The 19145-nt window shown below is 40.7% G+C and overlaps 1 protein-coding gene across 4 annotated transcripts; it reads left to right on the forward strand.

The window, feature by feature from the left end:
• The first annotated feature begins 1236 nt into the window (after positions 1-1236).
• Positions 1237-19093, forward strand: plb1 (phospholipase B1). Of its 4 annotated transcripts, none has more exons than XM_010895002.5 (42): positions 1237-1407; positions 2234-2287; positions 2383-2446; positions 2579-2613; positions 3305-3386; positions 3489-3540; positions 3747-3821; positions 3934-3999; positions 4098-4180; positions 4321-4396; positions 4821-4931; positions 5012-5077; positions 5199-5270; positions 6290-6364; positions 6496-6556; positions 6992-7050; positions 7188-7267; positions 7536-7579; positions 7758-7866; positions 7974-8025; positions 8137-8217; positions 10273-10338; positions 10496-10602; positions 10808-10889; positions 11013-11117; positions 11247-11342; positions 13475-13546; positions 13686-13763; positions 13949-14009; positions 14247-14305; positions 14952-15019; positions 15192-15235; positions 15560-15662; positions 15893-15944; positions 16145-16225; positions 16332-16397; positions 16538-16632; positions 16764-16845; positions 17070-17174; positions 17259-17354; positions 17590-17664; positions 18202-19093. In XM_010895002.5, the coding sequence occupies exons 1-42, from the start codon at positions 1359-1361 to the stop codon at positions 18469-18471; spliced, it is 3309 nt and encodes a 1102-aa protein (XP_010893304.2). In that variant the 5' UTR covers positions 1237-1358; the 3' UTR covers positions 18472-19093. The 4 variants fall into 4 exon arrangements, with proteins under 4 accessions (XP_010893304.2, XP_012993938.2, XP_019911736.2 ...); XM_013138484.4 differs by having other exon boundaries at positions 2582-2613; XM_020056177.2 differs by lacking the exons at positions 1237-1407; positions 2234-2287; positions 3305-3386 and having other exon boundaries at positions 2419-2446.
• The last annotated feature ends 52 nt before the right edge of the window (positions 19094-19145 follow it).

Below are 19145 nucleotides of genomic sequence, written 5' to 3' on the forward strand. Positions count from 1 at the left end.
ATGTATCTCTATTGGAAGACCATTAAGGCCTGAGATTCTCTCAGTCTCAAACTGGTAAATTGCAGTTACACGGTTCCTCCCTTTGTAACTGTCTTCTACTATCTTTGATAGTTTAACATCATAGTTAAAAGTGAGCTCCTGGACAGTCTGTGACACTACTTGGCAGCGTCGGATGCACTGATACATAATGTCCCAGAGGTTCTCAATTGACATCAGGACTGGGGTTCGTGAGGGCCAGTCAATGGCATCAATGTCTTTGTCATCCAGGAACTGCCTACACACTCTGGCCACATGCTCCAGGAGGAACCCAGGGCCCACTGCACCAGCGTAAGATCTGACGATGGGTCTGAGGATTTCATTCCGGTACTTAACAGCAGTCAGGGTATCACTGGCTCCAAGGATACGCCTCCCCAGACCATCACTGACCCACCACCAAACCGGTCATGCTGGATGATGTTGCAGGCAGCATAACGTTCACCATGGTGTCTCTAGACTCGTCCATGTTTGACACGTGCTCAGTGTGAACCTGCTCTCATCTGTGAATGGACCAATTCTGGTGTTCTCTGGCGAATGCCAATCAAGCTGCACGTTGTTGGGCTGTGAGCACACATCCCACAAGAGGACATAGGGCCCTCATGCCACCCTCATGCCACCCTCATGGCACCGCTCATGATAGTTTGTGTAGAGGACATTTTGTAGGGCTCTGGCAGTGCTCCTCCTGTTCCTCCACACACAAAGGAGCAGATACCAGTCCAGCTGTTGGGTTGATGCCCTTCTACAGCCCTGTCCAGGTACCGCCTCATGCTACCAGTAGTGACAAAGACACTAGCAAAAACGTAAAACTAGAGAAGAATCAGTCAGGAAGGATAAGGAGAGAGCAATTGCCTGTGGCCACCACCTGCAAAACCATCCCTCTAACTAATCACAGCGAATCCTGCTACTCAGTGAAATGTATTCATTTACAGCATTGGTTTTCAAAGGAAATGCAGAAAGGAAATCTCAAAGATAAAAACAACCCTGTCTTGTATCGCCCTTTGACAACCAGTGGTAATATAATACCTACCCTTGCTCTCTCAGCCACCTCCAGCCCCCTCTGATTTCACTTTCATTCATCTCTTCCTTTAATTGTAACTTCAGCAGCATGACAGTGTCACGTTCACATTCGTGCCCTTGAATGAGTGCCAGACCCCTCCCATTTTGCATTTATTTCCCATGTGTTTGGTTTAACCCAGACAAGTATATCTGGAAATCACTACCAACAGCAAACTAAAGCAGGAAATTCAAGGAGAGTAGGTCCAGACAACAGACAATCAGAGGACATCAGGTGGACTAGAAGAACAAACTTTGACAGAAGAAGGATGCTTCATTTATTGGTTATAGCTCTGCTGGGGTTTTCAACAGCACCAGGTTTCTATGCACTTCTATACTTGCATTGTTTTAAACATATGGGTGAAATCAGTGGCCGGGTGTTTGCAGGAGTTATATTGAGGAAATATGGCAAGTGGAGACAATTTGGATTCCTATAGTAACTGTTGGCCAGCCTGAAGCAAAATTCAGTCATCCAGTATTTCAGTTCATTTGATGTTGTGTTACCTATTTTGTTTGCTTACCATTTAATAGAAACATATATTCAATGTTTTAATATATATGGAATGTTGTATATATATATATATATATATATATATATATATATATATATATGTATATATATATATATATATATATATATACAGTACTGATACACAGTTTTTTTTTAAATTCATGTAAGGAAGAATGGATCTACAACAACCATATTTTACAAGTACCATATATCAAATTGCAATATATCATTTTACCACGAAACTGGTAAGCCTTGTTTTCTGCATGTGCGTGGAAAAACATGTTTCTCTCTGTTCTGACATGTAGTCACTGGTCCTGAATAGGTCTTTATTATTTTGAGGAATAGCAGGTAGATTGACTGTAAAGGCTGACCAAATGCAACCCTGCTAACCAAGCATATATGACAGAGGACAATTTACTCCCTTGTTGAAACTGTAGGCCTGGGAAAATCGTTTTAACAGCATTCATAAAATCTTGTTGAATGTAAAGCTCATAGAGCGAATTATATACATCACTAGATTTGGTTGATCTAAGATTTTATACCTTATCCATAGTAAGCAACATATTGATTGTAGAACAACATACTGGAGTCACCTCTAGTTTGTGACATGGATGTGTCCTTTGTTATTCCCAGCCTCTACACAACTCTGCACCCAGAACTCTCCCTCCCATATCCGTCCGTCCTCAGGTCAGTCTTTTCACTAATCACAGTCACTGAGTCAGAATTGCATTGGGTGTTCTTAACAACCATACAGTTTTGTAATTTCTAAGGTTTTCTTGCAGCTCACAGTGTCAGACCATCAGATGTGGCTGTGCTCTCAGTCATTGGAATGCCCCCCACACACAGGTAATCACCGCATCCATTTTTCCAATCTGATTGACAAGGAGTCAGTGCCAAGTGTCAGTATGGACACAGTGGGGATCATTCTGTGTGAACACAGAAATGTTTTTTAGAATTCTGTTTTCTCTCTCCCTTTAGCAGTGAGCTGTCCAGAGTGTTACTGAGATTTTACGGTGAGCTACAGCTACTCTCTGGTCTTTGGGGCCTTCTCATTCTATCAAACCATGTCACTGAAAAAAGCATCTCTGAAACAGAAGAAAACAGACAGACACAATTGTACACGTACACACAATGGGAAAATTCTAAAGCATCGTTCCACGTTAATAATTTCCTGTGGCTTTTTCACACTGATTGATAGTATGTTTTGTTCTCCTGACAGATCCTCCTCTTTCCTCTTTTCAGTCTGATGCTAGAATTTTCATCTCACTTTATTAAGATAATGTAGGACTAAACTTAGGCTTTGTCCTTTAAAACACATTATTCTCTTTCTAAACAATTGTGGATGACAGGATTGTGCAAAAAGGATGAACAATTAGAAAATGGGAATTTACAGCTCCGGAAAAAAATAAGAGACCACTGCACCTTTTTCTTTCCTTTACAAAAAAGTAGAAATGGAAGATTTTGAGCGAGGACCAAAAGCATTCAATTTTCAGTGGTCTCTTAATTTTAACCCTTCTGTTCCTCACTCAAAACCTTCATTTTCAACTTTTTTGGAAAGTAAAGAAAAAGGTGCAGTGGTCACTTCATTTCTTCCGGAGCTGTATGTTGATGTTTTTAGTCTTTCAGCAGATACTTATATGCATATATTAGATTTCACTTAATAATAAGCACCCTCCTCACAAATTAGTATTTCTGTCACTCTAGAGTTGCTGGCCATGTTTAACCCTGCAATGACCAATACACTTCCTGCTCAGACAAACCTGTATTCTGAATCCTCACAGCACAGGTAAACCCTCCCTACACTGGCTCCTCTTGAGAGAGAAGACAAAGAAAGAGCATGAAAGTGAGAGAAAAATAATGTTTCAGACCATGTTGATTTCATTTGCAGGGCTCTTGTTGACCAGGCAAAGGAACTATCACTCTCCTTCAGGAGTAACCAGGTATTATGGTCACCCAACAAATAGAATCATAACAGCTTCCCTGTCATAGTTTTTGTGACTCTTATTCTACAGTACATAACCCAAGTGTTAATATATATATATATATATATATATATATATATATATATATATATATATATATATTAGAACTAACTTTAGCTTCCCTGGTTGTCATTTCTGATTGTGTCCTTTTTTCTGTCTGACAGGCCATTAAACCAGAGGACTGGAAGCTAGTAATGCTGTTCGTTCAGGTGGATGAACTCTGTGTATGTCAGGGGCAGGTCAGTAACACTAACCTTACACATATCTGGATTTCAATTAAAGTCCACTTCTAATGACCCCACAATGTTTAAAGCTGCATTTCTTTGAGTGTTGTGTATTTTCTGTATGCAGGTTAGCGAGACCGTCCAAGCAGCGGTCGGTAACGTGGATCTGGCCCTGCAGGTGCTGCATTCACAGGTGGGTTCTGGTACAGTCATGTGACTGCCTTAGCGATGCTACACTTGGTTCATTTGGTCATTGTTGGGACCATTGAAGCTTGTTCCTCATAATTGCAGCTGAAGAGGACCATTGTCAATGTTGCAGTGTGGGACGGAGAGTATATACTGAGAGAGGACACAAGATCTTCTCATCAGAACAGGTGAAACGTGGTTCCATGCAATAGCAGAAATTCATAGCCAGTCAGCTCACCCATTCTCAAAGTCTTTGAATTATTTCTGTGATTTCAAACAATAGTTTCCGGTTGACATGCAGTTTCATTGCTCGTATGTTCACGAACAGGATGTGTCAGTGTATGCAGGAAAACCAAGAAGGGGAGCTGGGACTACAGAGGGCCATTCTCACTCAAGTCCTGCAGGTACAATGTCTTACATCTATGCAATCTCTCTTATGTCCTAGACATCTATGTTCCACTTTAAATTTATTTGCCTATAAAAAGTCAGATAAAAAATAGTTTGCTAATCTTAGATAGCCAATCTAAGATTAGATTTTCTGCTTTAACAATAAACAGAATTGCATCATAAAAATGCTTTTGAGGAAATAATATTCATTATAAACTGGGTGGTTCAAGCCATGAAGACTGATTGCCTGCGTGCAATGGTATATCAATCCACATATTGTGGGTATTACTTCGTTTGTTACCATTTTATAATAGCAATAAGGCACTTGGGTTTGTGATAAATAGCCAATATACCATGGCTAAGGGCTGTATCCCATTGCTCTGTTTCTGTTACGTACTGTAGTTGTATAGTTTTTATTACTGTTTTAATCATGGCCGGTAGGAGTCTCTTGATCGACACCTAGTGGAGAAGCAGTGGTACAGCGACAGAGATGACTTCACTGTCCGACTGCAGGACTCCCCCTTTATCACAGTGGAATCCGCCTCCTTTATTGTGAGTGACAAGCTATATTGTAAGCTGACAGATCGGAACAGGCATATGTATCTGTAACACACGTGTTGTTATACATCCAGAGCGCTGCCCCCAGAGCAGGTGCCCTTCACACAGACAACCTGGCAACACAGATGTGGGCCAACTTGGTGAGTCACACCACATACAACACAGGCTTGTCAGCGCACTGTGCTGCCTTGGCTCAGTTCTAGTCAAACCCAACAAAGCACGATTGACTGGATCATCTTCTTGCCCCCCTCTTTCCTTTAGCTTCAGTCCACCACAGGTCAGCACGACACGGGCGACAACGATATGATCATCTCAGTGCCGTGTCCTAGTGAGGTGAGAGTCTTTTGCGACCCTCCAACAGGTCTAAACAGAGCTGGGTTCAATTAGTGTGCCTTCAAAGACTTTGAGGGTTTAATGGATTGCTTATTTGTTTGGAGTGCCAGTTAATACTGGTTGGTACTTTAGTGAATGTTAATAGGTTCCATCGTGCCAAACAAGCACAATCTGTTACAGCTTGGGTGTTCAAAAGAAAACTATTATCATTCTTGGCCTGAGGCAGTTCACATCATGTGACGCAAGCTACTTAAGATGAATGTGTCAGCAAACAATAAATAAAGGCCGAACAGGTTTTAGCGGTAAATAAAATAAATGTACTAGTAAATAAAAGTAAATTAAAATCCATCAAATATAAGCAGTTCAGGTACAACCGTCATTTAAGTCAGAAGAAAGTTAAGAAATGAGCAGGACAGGTGGAAAATAACAAGTCCATTGAGTCGGGAAGCACTCATTTTCTTCTTTCATAGAATTGTCTTTATCCTATCCTATTTATCCTAAGATTTGTGCACAAATACAAACTAACAGCCATTGACAACTTAGGCACCGCCCAGTATCAGACCTGTCATATGTTAATAAAACTTCCAACAGAAGAAAGTTTGTCCAGGGTGGGCTTTCCCCAATGTATCCCAGTGTACAATGCATTTGAATCGGACAGGACCAAACGTTCTGTTAAGTCACAACATCAGCGGTTAAGTCACATGATCACCCTGTGTCACAGATACATTATCAGAGGGCCCTCAGCGCATTGTACCTCCGGACTGACGTCAATCATTATCTTCGGATACAAACTGACTGGACATTCTAGTGACTATCAACCTGTTACAACAATGAAAATCATGTGTTACAGAAAGGAAAAACATTAAAAAAAAACATAAACATTAAAAAAAAACACTAAGCATCTTCTAACTGAACGTGACGTTTCTTAAAGTTTGCTAATCTAAAATGACCATAGGATACATATTCATCACTTCTCACCCCTCCTCTTTCATCTCTCTCTCTCTCCATCTCTCCCACAGGATCTGCCTTTTCTGAGAACAGAGAGGAATGCTCCCTCAGATCACTTCATTTTGCCATCTCCTCTTCGGGACCCTGTGAGTTGTTGTTGTCAGGTTGTTCAGGCCCCATGTGCTGTTCATCTTTTAGACCCCAGGATATGGGGGTCTCTGTGTTCACACTCTACTTGGTATTGAGTTCGGCCATACTCTGCGTGTCTTATCATCAGATCATGGGAACTCATTTGCCCTGCACGGATCGTGGCCCGTCCAATTCTCCACCCACCTCAGGTAAGAGGAATCGCTCTCTATTCAATATACATGTTTTAGTTAATAGTTTCTTGTTGAAATAGATGCAGTATATCTTAATGTCCAGTAACCCTGTGATTGCTTTGTTATAGAATGGAATTAAACACTTGTAGAGACAACAGTCTGGTGTAGGTTTCTAATCAGTCTAGCTGGAAGAAGTCTGCTTAAAAAGGAAATTCACCCATTTTTATGTGGCCTTATTTTCAATTCATGGGACAGCCTACCAGCGAGTTTGTGTTAATTAATCATTTCTATTGAGACCCTTGTAATGGGCATTTTTTATGTGTTTAACAAATTAGCATTTGGAACATGAACAAAGCAGTACAGACTACAAACACATGAAGACTGAAATTGGGCCGCATGAAAAAATGTAAACAAGCCTTTACGTCATTGGCATCACTTTCTATCCATTCATAGTTCACGCCCTGCGACCTGGCGATATCAAAGTTGTGGCTGCAGTGGGAGACTCTCTGACAGTAAGTTAACTGTTCCTTTCATTTGTGCCTTAGTAGTAATATATATAAACTTATCATAACGCTGCTGTCTGTGTTATCACTACTATTACATTAGTCCTACTCATGTCTCTGTAATTCTCTCTTTGACCGGTTGGCAGGCGGGTAATGGTGTTGGATCGGGTTCTAGCGTGACCAATCTACTGGACGTCCTGACCCAGTACAGGGGCTTATCATGGAGGTGGGTGCTTATCATAAAAGTTCCTAATCGCCCCTGCAATAACACAGTAGTGTCAGTTCCTCTTCCAGTGATGTAGGTTAACTGGAGGCCCAGCGTTACTCAGTAGGTGATGTATACAATGCCAGAGTTTTGGGTTTGACTCCAACAGGGGCAAGCTCAAAAACAAATGTACCCACTAGTGAAACTCACTTTCTGTAATAGACTGATGAATGACGTTAATGTAAGAATACTTCTATACAGTTTATTTGTCATTTGTTGTGTTTCTCAGTATCGGCGGAGACGGGAACCTCAGCACTGTCACCACTCTACCCAGTGAGTCACCTTCTGATACTGCTATCTTCTTATTTTGCTTATCAGGTTTTAGCAAACATCTCGCCAAAATGCTACAATGTGCGTTCACACGTTTACTATGGATTCATAAAAGTAAAAAGAATGATCAGTGTGTTTAGGTTTTAGGACTGATATGTCTTTATTTTGTGCTACTGCTCAGATATCCTGCGTGAGTTCAACCCCTCCTTGACCGGCTATTCAGTGGGCATTGGAAAAGAGGACACACCTCAGGCCTTCCTCAATCAAGCTGTGGCTGGACAAAAAGCCAAGTGAGTCTCATCAAAAGTCTGTGTGATACTCTACTATCTAGACCGACCTGACTATCTGAAGTTTTACTGAGCAGGTTTTGATGTTGGATTGTATGTTTGTTTTGAAGCAACCTACCAGATCAAGTGCGAGCACTGGTGGCTAGGATGACAAATGACACGGTAAAAAAGAGCGCAGAGTTATGTTTTGAGTCTACTTTTGTTTGTCTACCACAGATGGATATAAATCCAAGCTCTCACGCTCTCATGTTCTCACGTTCTGTCATTTCACAGCGTGTTAATTTCAAAGAAGACTGGAAGGTGATCACTTTGTTCATTGGAGGCAATGACCTTTGTGACTTCTGCTACAACTCTGTAAGTAGTAATATTAGATTTAACCATACAATATATCCCAAAAAAATTACACAAACATTATACGATTATACCATACAAAATAATACCATAATGTGTTTATTAAACTATACAACACTATATTATACAGCCATATATGACACAATACAAGACAATAGTATTTTACAATACACAATAATAAGATTAAGATACAGTTGGATACAGTTGGTTCCGGAAATAATTGGACACTGACTTACCAGGTAAGTGATAAACCCTGCCCATTTGATGGTCTGAAAACATTTTACTGGAGGGAGATTTAACCATTGTCAAATTCACGACCGGCGGTGAACAAGTGTAATCACGTATATGTAATCCTCATCAAGACCTTACACGACTTTACATGCAAGGCAACATCAACAGCTCTCCAAAGCCTGGATCAAGTTTTGTTATTTTGGCTGTTTACCAAAATATATTCAAGTTAGAGATAAATAAAGAATATGCACTTTAAGTGCAGTCTCTAAGCTTTAATTTGAGGGAATTCAAATCTAAACTGGATGAAGTTTAGGAATTACATTTATTTAATATATAGCCCCCTCTTTTACAAGGGACCAAAAGTAATTTGACAATTGAGTTAAAAGCTGTTTCGTGGACAGTTGTTGGCTATTCCTTTGTTATTTCGTCATCAATTAAGCAAGTAAATGGTCTGGAGTTGATTCCAGGTGTGAAATTTGCATTTGGAAGCAGTTGTTGTGAACCCACAACATGCGGTCTAAAGAGCTCTCAGTTCAAGTGAAATAGGCCATCCTTAGGCTGCAAAGAAATCAGAGAGCTAGCAGGAACATTAGGAGTGGCCAAATCAACAGATTGGTATATTCGGAGAAAAAAAGAACGGTACTGGTGAGCTCTGCAACACAAGAAGGCCTGGAATACAACAGTGGTTGATGATCATAGGATATTTCCATGGGAAAGAAAAACCCCTTCACAACATCCAGCCAAGTGAAGAACACTACCAGGAGGTAGGCATATCATTATCCAAGTCTACCATAAAGAAAATACTTCACGAGGGCAAATACAGAGGGTTCACCACAAGGTGCAAACCATTCATAAGCCTCAAGAATAGAAAGCCCGGATTAGAAATATCTAAAAAATATCTAAAAAAGCCAGCCCTGTTCTGGAACAGCATTCTTGGGACAGATGAAACTAAGATCAACCTGTACCAGAATGAAGGGAAGAAAAAGTATGGAGAAGGTTTGGAACAGCTCATGATCCAAGGCATACCACATCATGTAAAACACAGTGCAGGCAGTGTGAAGGTATGGATGCATGGCTTCCAGTGGCACTTGGTCAGTAATATTTATTGATGATGTGATAGAAGACAAGCAGCCAGATGAATTCTGATGTGTACAGGGATACACTGTCTGCTTAGATTCAGCCAAATTCAGCGAAGTTGATTGGACAGCGTTTCACTTTACAGATAGACAATGACTCAATGACAAATGGTTGCATTTCCTAAACGTTTCATACAATATTTTTGTTCAACCCCTTGAATAATACCTCAAAGTCTGCACTTCAATTGCATTTTCGGTTGTTTAATTTCAAATCCATTTGACTGGTGTACAGAGCCAAAATTACGAAAACCGTGTCAATGTCCAAATATTTCCAGACCTAGCTGTACATTTTCTCAGGCTTTTTATGCATTTTTAGACATGAAAGTGGTGAAAGTTAAAGGATAGAGTTTTTGTTGAAAGAACAGTGGGTCAGATTGGAGCATCTGAGTAGTGACCAAATGTTTGCTATGTCAAATCTCCAAATTGACAAAGTAAAAAATCCCTAACCCCAGTTCAACTCATGGCTGTGTTATTGCAGCTGTGCTGCGGTTCGACCACTGTGCCACTCTCAGGACCATGTACTCATTATATATTTTCTTCTAGTGCTCATACAAAACCCGGCCTGCAGCTGAATCTAGTTGCCTTCCCTTTCAATACAGTATGAAATACGTTATTCACCTGACTGCAGTGGCACTATGCCAGATGTACAAGTTCCATCACTCTGACTCTTGCCACCTTTACTGTCCCGCAGCTGTTTTTCTCCCCTAACAACTTTGTGCGACACATTCGTGACTCGCTGGATTACCTTCACACACAGGTAACACCTGTCACAGCCTTTCTGAATGTCTCTCCTTCATTTTAAACAAATGCATATTAACACATCTTTTAAATAGCTTTCCTCTGTTCTCCATTTCTTATTTAACTCTAGTTTTCTGTTTTTTTTCGGTCGCTCTCTGTCTTTTTCTCTCTGTCAGGTGCCGAGGGCCCTGGTCAACCTGGTTCAGCCTCTCTATATCCCCGTCCTGAGGCAGGCTCACATAAACGCCAATGCCAATCTTAAGTGCCCTACCTGGCTTACCAGGTAAGTGATAAACCCTGCCCATTTGATGGTCTGAAAACAGTTTACTGGAGGGAGATTTAACCATTGTCAAATTCACGACCGGCGGTGAACAAGTGTAATCACGTATATGTAATCCTCATCAAGACCTTACACGACTTTACATGCAAGGCAACATCAACAGCTCTCCAAAGCCTGGATCAATAACACCTGATGTTCTTTTCCCCAGAATTCTGTGTCCCTGTGTCATCTCGCCTAAGGAGGGCTCCAAATCACTTCAGAACCTTGTAGATCTGAACAGAGATTATCAGGTATGGCAAATACTATTTCTGTAGTGCAGCAAGACCATCACCATTACACAAACATCCGAACTGTGTAGTACAGATGGTGCTAACTGGTTACTAGGTATAAAACGCAACTGTAACCTCTTCTAGCGGGAACTGCGTCACCTTGTGGAGTCAGGACGGTACGACACCCATGACAACTTCACGGTGGTCCTGCAGCCTTTCCCACAGGACCTCATCGTTCCCCTGACGGAGGTCAAGCCCAATAGATTGGCAGTCATCTTGACTCACTTAATTGACAGTAGATACACTAATCTGACTGTGTAACATCGTGATGCTCCCTTAAACAGCACACTTAAACTGTGCCCTCTGTTTTACGCACAGGATGGACATCCTGACCGCACATATTTCAGTCCTGACTGCTTTCATCTCAGTCAGAAGGCCCAGACTCTGATGGCACGCGGTCTCTGGAACAACATGGTAGGAACCAATGACACTGTGTAAAAGCACATATATCTTTACTGTATATGTTAAAAAGCCAGAGACGTGCTAATTAATGTGACGTGTCACACATCAGACAGTAGGCCTATATGTGGAATTTTGCAACTATGTGCAACTTTGTGATGTTTTTGCCGTACCGCGTAAACGGAGCCGGCCTAGAAAAGCGAATGTCTCTTACTGACTGAGTGAGTGTCTGACTGACGGGCTGAATACTCCTTGTTAAATAGCGTAGTGGTTGGAGACACGGGCTCCAGTACAAGAGGTCCCGCGGTCGCCTCCCATAACAGTCAAAACGCATTATGTCTGAGGTTCAGGACAGACAAAAACATTGCAACCCCACGTAAAAAGAAGTCTAAAATAAAATGGTTCTGGTGGATATTAGGATTTGTTCAAGATAGACATTCACTTTGCTGGCTTCACTATTCTCTTGTCTTTTCACTTGACAAAAGTTGACGTTAGTGATGGCCATTCAAGGCTTCATTACCATTCTTCTAGCAGCAGGATATTGTGCTACCAGTGCTAACTCAGATTTCTTTTTCAAAATAAAAGCCATAATTGAATTTAATATAGTTAACAATCTAGTCTGTACATTTTATGTTTAATGTCCATTCCAATGTTATTCTTGTCTGTTCTTTTTCACAGACTAGATTGTTAACTATATTGCCTTATACATTTCAATGATGGCTTTTATTGTGATAATTAAAATCTGAGTGCTGCCAGCACAATATCCTGCTGGTAAAATAACGTTAATGAAGCCTTGAATGGCCTTCACTAGTTATCGTCACCTATATTGATAGATACTGTATCTGTCATTCACGAATGGCTAATTAGCAGTTAAAACGGCCAGTGGCAAAATAGTATTTGTTCAGGATAGACAAATACCTCGCTGGCTACAACCTTGAGTAGATACGTTATAGGAAGCCTAAAATGAAACTGTTTACTGTTATATTACGACTCTTTCTGGTGGATTTTTTTATTATGTCTCAAGATATGTTCAGGTTGGACCAACACTTCGCTGGCTACAGGATTCTCTCATCTTTTATCGTCACCTATTTTGATACAGTAGTTATTGCATCAATGTAATTCACAAATGGCTAATACGCTGTTAAACGGCTAGTGGCAAAAGCCATACAGTTCATAGATGTTATCTGTGGTGGAGGAAAACTTAATAAGAAACGTTACTCAGTTTAACACAATGGTTAATGGCGTCTAGCTACATATTACTTGATAATAAACTTTTAAAACGGCCAGTGGCAAAAGTCGTAGGGTTCATAGATACTATTTGTGGTGGAGGTAAACTTCATAAGAAACATCACTCAGTTTAACACTTGTTAATGGTGTCTAACAAAATATTCATTGCAATTGTGCAGTTCAATGACGCAGTGGTCAATGACACTACTGTTCACGTATTCTCTGGAGGGTAGTTTTTCATGGTCAACACATCCTGTTGTGGGCCGGCTGAACTAGGCGTGCCTGGGTTCTCTTTTAAGTACGCTTATGTTTTAGACTGTGTACATTTTATTTGATAATACAGGGAATTATATCATTACCTTGACATAATTTCACAGACAAACAGTCTTACTCTCTGACATAACATGCAATCCTCAAACTTTTAAATACAAAATAATATCTTAAAATCAATCTTTTAGAAATTGTGTTTTTAGATACTGTCTCATTTATTTTTATTATATCCCATTTTCATAAGCCTGTATCTTATTTACTTTCTCTTATTATTTATATATTTTTATTTATTGCAATATAATAGTCTTTCAGACCAACAGCCTTTTTAATACAAAACTGTGAACTCCAGAAATATTTCATAAGAATAATTAGTGGTTATTTTAGAGTTCATATATATAAAATAAAATATATTGTAATAATGTTTCATTTATTATTTACATCTACCCCTGGGAGACATTAAAATTACAAATAAAGAAATCACCCATTTAAATGTATTACTATGACTGTCACTACCCAGCAACATTGTGCTGCACAGAGGGACACCAATGAAGATTCACAACACTGAGACACTGATTATATAACACCATCACACCAGATCATTTCAATTCTATGTTGCCGAATCAATTCTCATTTCTCCTGTGTTCCCCTAGTTGGAGCCTCTGGGCGAGAAGACTGAAAAAACAGACTTTGATCCTTCTGTCCCTCTGAAATGCCCCTCTAAGGTTCAGTATTATGACAATATGTTTCCAATTGTCAGAACTGACAGTATACAATAATGCGAACATATGTCAATTTTTTTAGTATAAAGAGCTGGTGGTACTATACGTTTAACTGATGCAACTGTCTCTATCTTCCTCCAAGACCTCACCATTCTTACGGACCTATGTCAACAGCAATTACAACTATGAAGGTCCCGCCCCAACCACTCCACCAATTGCGGTAGGCCACCAATTCAGGTTCAAAGCTCTGTGCCTTGCAGTTAGAAAAGGTAGACAAGTGTAGATAAGGTGGACAAAGTAAATACGGTCAAGTGATAGAGAGGTAAAGGTGCATGTGATTACATAAATATTTAAAAATGCTGTCTTACTTTCGTCCATCAATATGTCATCTGTCTTCCCTCCCAGAACTGGGGAAGTGACTTCTCTTGTGAGAACCTGGCTCCCTCCGCCACTTTGCCTACATCAGGTAGGAGTGATTGAAATCTGGGAACCGATGACAAGGTTTCATAAGGGAATGTGCATGACCTGGTTACATGACATTCATCCATCCTCCTAACCAGACCAATTACATTATGTGTGAGGGATCTACCGGATCTGTCCAGACCACTAATGCTAACAGTCAACTATGACTCTTTCGTATTACACTGGGCTATGGAATGGCTGTAGTTTGTGTTCATGTGTCATCTTGTTTCTCTGTCCGTAGTTCATAAGCTGAGACCGGGAGACATCAAAGTGGTGGCAGCGCTAGGAGACTCAAACACTGTAGGTGTTTTTGTTGATGTGTGAGTGTGTGTTTGCTCGTGTGTGCATGCGTGCGTGTTTGTGTGCGTGTGTGTCAAACAATATAATCTGAATGCACTGATAGCAGATTTGCTGACATAACAACAGTGTAATCATCTCTTATCAGGAAGTTGTTCGGCACTAGTGTTCAAAGTGTTTGTGCAGGTCAAGCGTGTTTACTGATGTTCCAGGATTTCAGGATTCTGCCTGACTTCAGTGTGTGTACTGATGTTCCAGGATCTCAGGATTCTGCCTGACTTCAGTGTGTTTATTGATGTTCCAGGATTTCAGGATTCTGCCTGACTTCAGTGTGTTTATTGATGTAACAGGATTTCAGGATTCTGCCTGACTTCAGTGTGTTTACTGATGTTCCAGGATTTCAGGATTCTGCCTGACTTCAGTGTGTGTACTGATGTTCCAGGATCTCAGGATTCTGCCTGACTTCAGTGTGTTTATTGATGTTCCAGGATTTCAGGATTATGCCTGACTTCACTGTGTTTATTGATGTTCCAGGATCTCAGGATTCTGCCTGACTTCAGTGTGTTTATTGATGTTTCAGGCTTCTTGATGTCCTGAGATTCGTTACACGGCGGGTAATTTAAACACCTTGGTTGTCATTTGTTTGCAGGCAGCAGTTGGAGCCAAGGCAAAGAACGTGTTGGAGCGCAACACACAGTACAGAGGAGTGTCATGGAGGTGACTTAAATGCTTAATGACATGCAGCATGAAAAAAATATTATGTCACACAGTGAAATAACCCAACTACACTGCTTATGTTTTACGGGCCCCTTGCAGAGAACACTGTCACTGTCCTAATGCTTTAACACTTGCCAATAGGGGACTTAACTCTTGTACTGTGTTCCTGCAGTATTGGCGGAGATCAATCTTTGGACACTGTCACCACCCTACCAAGTGAGTCACAATTTCCTCTTGTCACTCATCTTGGTTTTCTCTTAAAATCGTTAGTGAAAGACTGCATAGAATATCAAGTGCACATGGCATGACATCATCAGTGCAATGATCTTGTGACAGTGGCTTTGCGGCATTCCACATACATCCACCAGGGGGCACTCTCAGCGTATGTCATCATCACATTTGAGTGCAGCCTCCTTGTATGGAAAATGGGTCATCCAGCAGCCTCTCTCTAATGTAGCCAAAACATACCATTTGATACTGAAATGTCTGTGTGCTTAAATGGACAATGGTTATTTCATCTCCCATCTCTTCCTCTGTCAGACATCCTGAAGAAATTTAATCCTTCCCTCATTGGCTTCTCCCGTGGTCATGGCTTGCTCCAGAGTAAAGGTTTCAACATGGCAGTGCCTGGAGCCAAAGCCTAGTGAGTTAGCAAGCTATGTTTAGACCCCTCTGTTCCCTCATCTCATTCCCTCACTGTCCTGTTTTTCCTGTCACTATTTCCTTTCCTCTTTTTCACAGTGTCTTCCCTTCCATTCCAGCAGCTCTCTGGCTGCTAGCCTAACAACTCCCCCTCAGTTTCACCTGTCTTTTCATGAGGACAAAAGTATAGCAAACACTATATTTGAATAAACATCTCTGTCTTTTTTTTAGTGATATCCCAGCCCAAGTCCAAGCTCTTATTAAGGCCATGAAAGATGACAAGGTGAGTCTTTGGTGTGTGTCCAGAGAAGTCCACTTCTCTGGACACACACAATTTGGGATTTAGCTTATTCAAAGACTATCACTGGGTTGCATAGATACTGGACTTTATCTTGAAATATTATTAAATATTGTTGTATCATTGTATGATAATCTGTAGCCATTTCTCTCCCTTCTCACTGTATCCTGTCCTTTTCCACACAGAAGATTAATTTTGAGCAGGACTGGAAGCTAGTGACCTTATTAGTTGGCGCCAGGGATCTATGTGATTATTGCATAGACCAGGTATGTATTCACATGTTAAAGGCTAACATACATAATTGTAACACATTTCTTGCATGTTGAGGATGTTTGATAGTGTAAAAAAAAGGGTAATTTATGCTTTACACAGAACAACCTCACGCCAAAAAACTACAGTGAACATTTGATGGTAAGCCTGGACATGCTTTACAAAGAGGTAAGTTGCGGAAAGATGCATACTGGATAATTATTTTTGTACAAAGCCTGACTCAACTAGGATCATTGCAGAATTTAAAAATCTAAAACCAAATATCATGCCATCTATTTGCCCTCTCTCTCTATTTCTCTCTCTCTAAGGTACCGAGGGTAATGGTCAATGTAGTTGAGGTTATGGAGCTGAATCCATTGAGAAGTGTGAGAAAGAAAGATCCGCTCTGCTCCTTCCTGCAAAGGTTTGCATGAAACGCGCCCATTTATCTCTGCATCAGACACCTATGAAATGTGTACTGCATGTTCACAATGTACAGAATGTTCATTGGAGCAATAGAGAATGTTGTTGCTCAAGTTTCTTCATCTTGCACAGGAATGCTTGTCCCTGCTTTCTGAACCCTGAAGAAAATTCCCCTGAGCACACAGAGGTTAAAAGGATCAACCAGGAATACCAGGTGAGCGCAGAACAAGAGTCTGAACTTCTAGTCTTAACAACTGTGATGAACTCTGCAGAACGATCATGGGTTACTAACATAGAGGGTATTTGCCGATGTTACAGTGTGTACCCCAGAGATGCATACATTAGAACAGGCACTGTAGTTCAGATCAATCCAACCTCCTTTTACAATGCTTAACAGTCGCTCTTTGTTCTCCCGACTCTGTTCTTGTTTCTGACCAGATGGAGACTGAGCGACTGGTCTATAGGGGGCGCTATGACGGTCGAGAGGACTTTACCGTTGTAGTCCAACCCTACTTACAAAACTCCTTTGTCCCTTTCATAGAAGTGAGTCTGGTTGAAAAGCACCAATACATGCATGTACGTGCACACAAACACACAAGCTAACTCTCTTTCAACTTGTCTACACAGGATGGGAAACCTGACCTGAGTTTCTTCTCTGTGGACTGTTTCCACATTAGTGAGCGAGCACACGCTGAGATGGCCATCGCTCTCTGGAACAACATGGTAAGGATGGCCACATAGAGAGTAGCCTGGTCTCAGGTCTGTTTGTGCCACCTTGCCATTTCTTCTTCATATTCATAGCAGCACAGATCTGGGAACAAGCTACAAAGACATAGCAATAGAGTACTGCAACAAAAACGCCTTAGCTCTGTGGTGTCTGTGTTTCCGGTCAGATAGCTAGGTTAAGCCAGATTTAGCTAGGTTTCCAGTCTGACTGTAGTAGTGTTTTGTTTTGCAGTTGGAACCGGTGGGCATGAAGCAGTATTACAACAACTTCACATACGACCGCACCAAGATCAACTGCCCCTCTGAGGTATGCTAATTGTGACAGTTATTAGGGGGAAAGTTTCCCTGCTGGACCTGCTAACACCAGCAGCTCATCCGGCTGGTCAACTGACTTATATGTGATCTTTTTTTTTCACATTGTAGTAACCAGGTTTTATACTACCCTTGAATTTGGGTTTTGAATTACGATTTAGAGAAAATGAACACTAAGCATCCATTTTCCATCTTGCTCCTCTTGGTATAAAACCTTAGTGGTTTATCTAATTTATATGCGGTCGGAAGTGAGCTGGAACAATAAGCAGACCAGATCATCATCGCCTTGATAATGGGTGTGTGTCTTTGATCAGTCTGTCTCACAGGAGACCTACCATTCTGAATATTCTCACTCTAATCCAGCCCAGTTGATTATAATACAAGCTGTTGGGGTTGGAGCCTACAGGATTATAGCTTTCCAGCAACAGAGTTGGAAATCCCTGATCGACAAAATGTCTCAGAACAAATATCTGAGAAAAAAATCTATTTTAATGTATGTTTTCCTTAAACTTTTATTTTTTCTCTCCATTAGGAAAAACCGTTCATCTTTACAAAGGTCAATAGCCTCCTAGGTCTGCCTGTTACGCCCACCACACCTGCAACAGTCAGTGGCAACCCCACCACCCCTGGCATTGTGCTCCATTGTGACACATCCATACCGATGTGGCTGCCCGTACTGCTGGGAGTCATTGGCTTACTGATTGGCTGGGGATTCACCTGGCTACTTATGACATGCAGAGAACGGCGAAACAAGAGAAACATGGGAGTGAAAGGAGTTGAAATGAAAGGAACAGTTTTTTAACATTTCCTTTCATTTCCTGACATTTTGCCCATTTAGGAGATGCTCTTATTCTGTAAACTACGTAACTGACCAATTAGGACTAAGTGCCTTGCTCAAGGGCACGACTACAGCCTTTTTAACTTGTCTCATCAGGGATTTGAAAGCTGACCTTGCAGTTACTGGTCCACTGCTCTAAAGATGAGGGTATCTGACACTTAATGATATTCAAATTAACATTTGTTTCACAGATTTTCTGTCATTTGTCTTTTTAAGTAACTGGAATTTTGATCATTCAAATTAGTTCAGAAAAATATCTGCTGCATAGATTTCTAATGTACAAAGCTAAAAGACCAATTAGTGGAAAACAAAACATCAGAATAGGGCCTTAAAGAGAGTTTGATAGGAGTACAATGGATCAGTTGTAAAGACACACACACACATGTAGTATCAAACATAAACAAATTGTATAAAAAGTATGTATGTAATGGATTTGTGATATTTTTTTGTATATGCACACTGATTATGGCAGTTTCTTCCTATTGTCTTGTTTGAATAAGGTCTGTTTTGCACACATTGCATTAACTATAAATGTCATATTCCTTTGTATTTATTTTAGATAATAAACAATTTTGATTCGATTCAACAAAAGTGTATTTTCAGTTTTGAAATACTGTACTAAAAGTATTCAGGTGGCT

Source organism: Esox lucius, chromosome 18 (assembly GCF_011004845.1).
Source record: "Esox lucius isolate fEsoLuc1 chromosome 18, fEsoLuc1.pri, whole genome shotgun sequence".
In the NCBI taxonomy this organism is placed as follows: domain Eukaryota; kingdom Metazoa; phylum Chordata; class Actinopteri; order Esociformes; family Esocidae; genus Esox; species Esox lucius.

What these genes read in the sequence shown, in the direction of transcription:
- plb1 (XM_010895002.5), top strand. Translation starts at nt 1,359, where the DNA reads ATGCTTCATTTATTGGTTATAGCTCTGCTGGGGTTTTCAACAGCACCA. An exon ending in TGCCCTACCTGGCTTACCAG is followed by an intron (nt 10,603 to 10,807) that starts GTAAGTGATAAA and finishes TCTTTTCCCCAG; the next exon opens with AATTCTGTGTCCCTGTGTCA. An exon ending in CAACCACTCCACCAATTGCG is followed by an intron (nt 13,764 to 13,948) that starts GTAGGCCACCAA and finishes CTTCCCTCCCAG; the next exon opens with AACTGGGGAAGTGACTTCTC.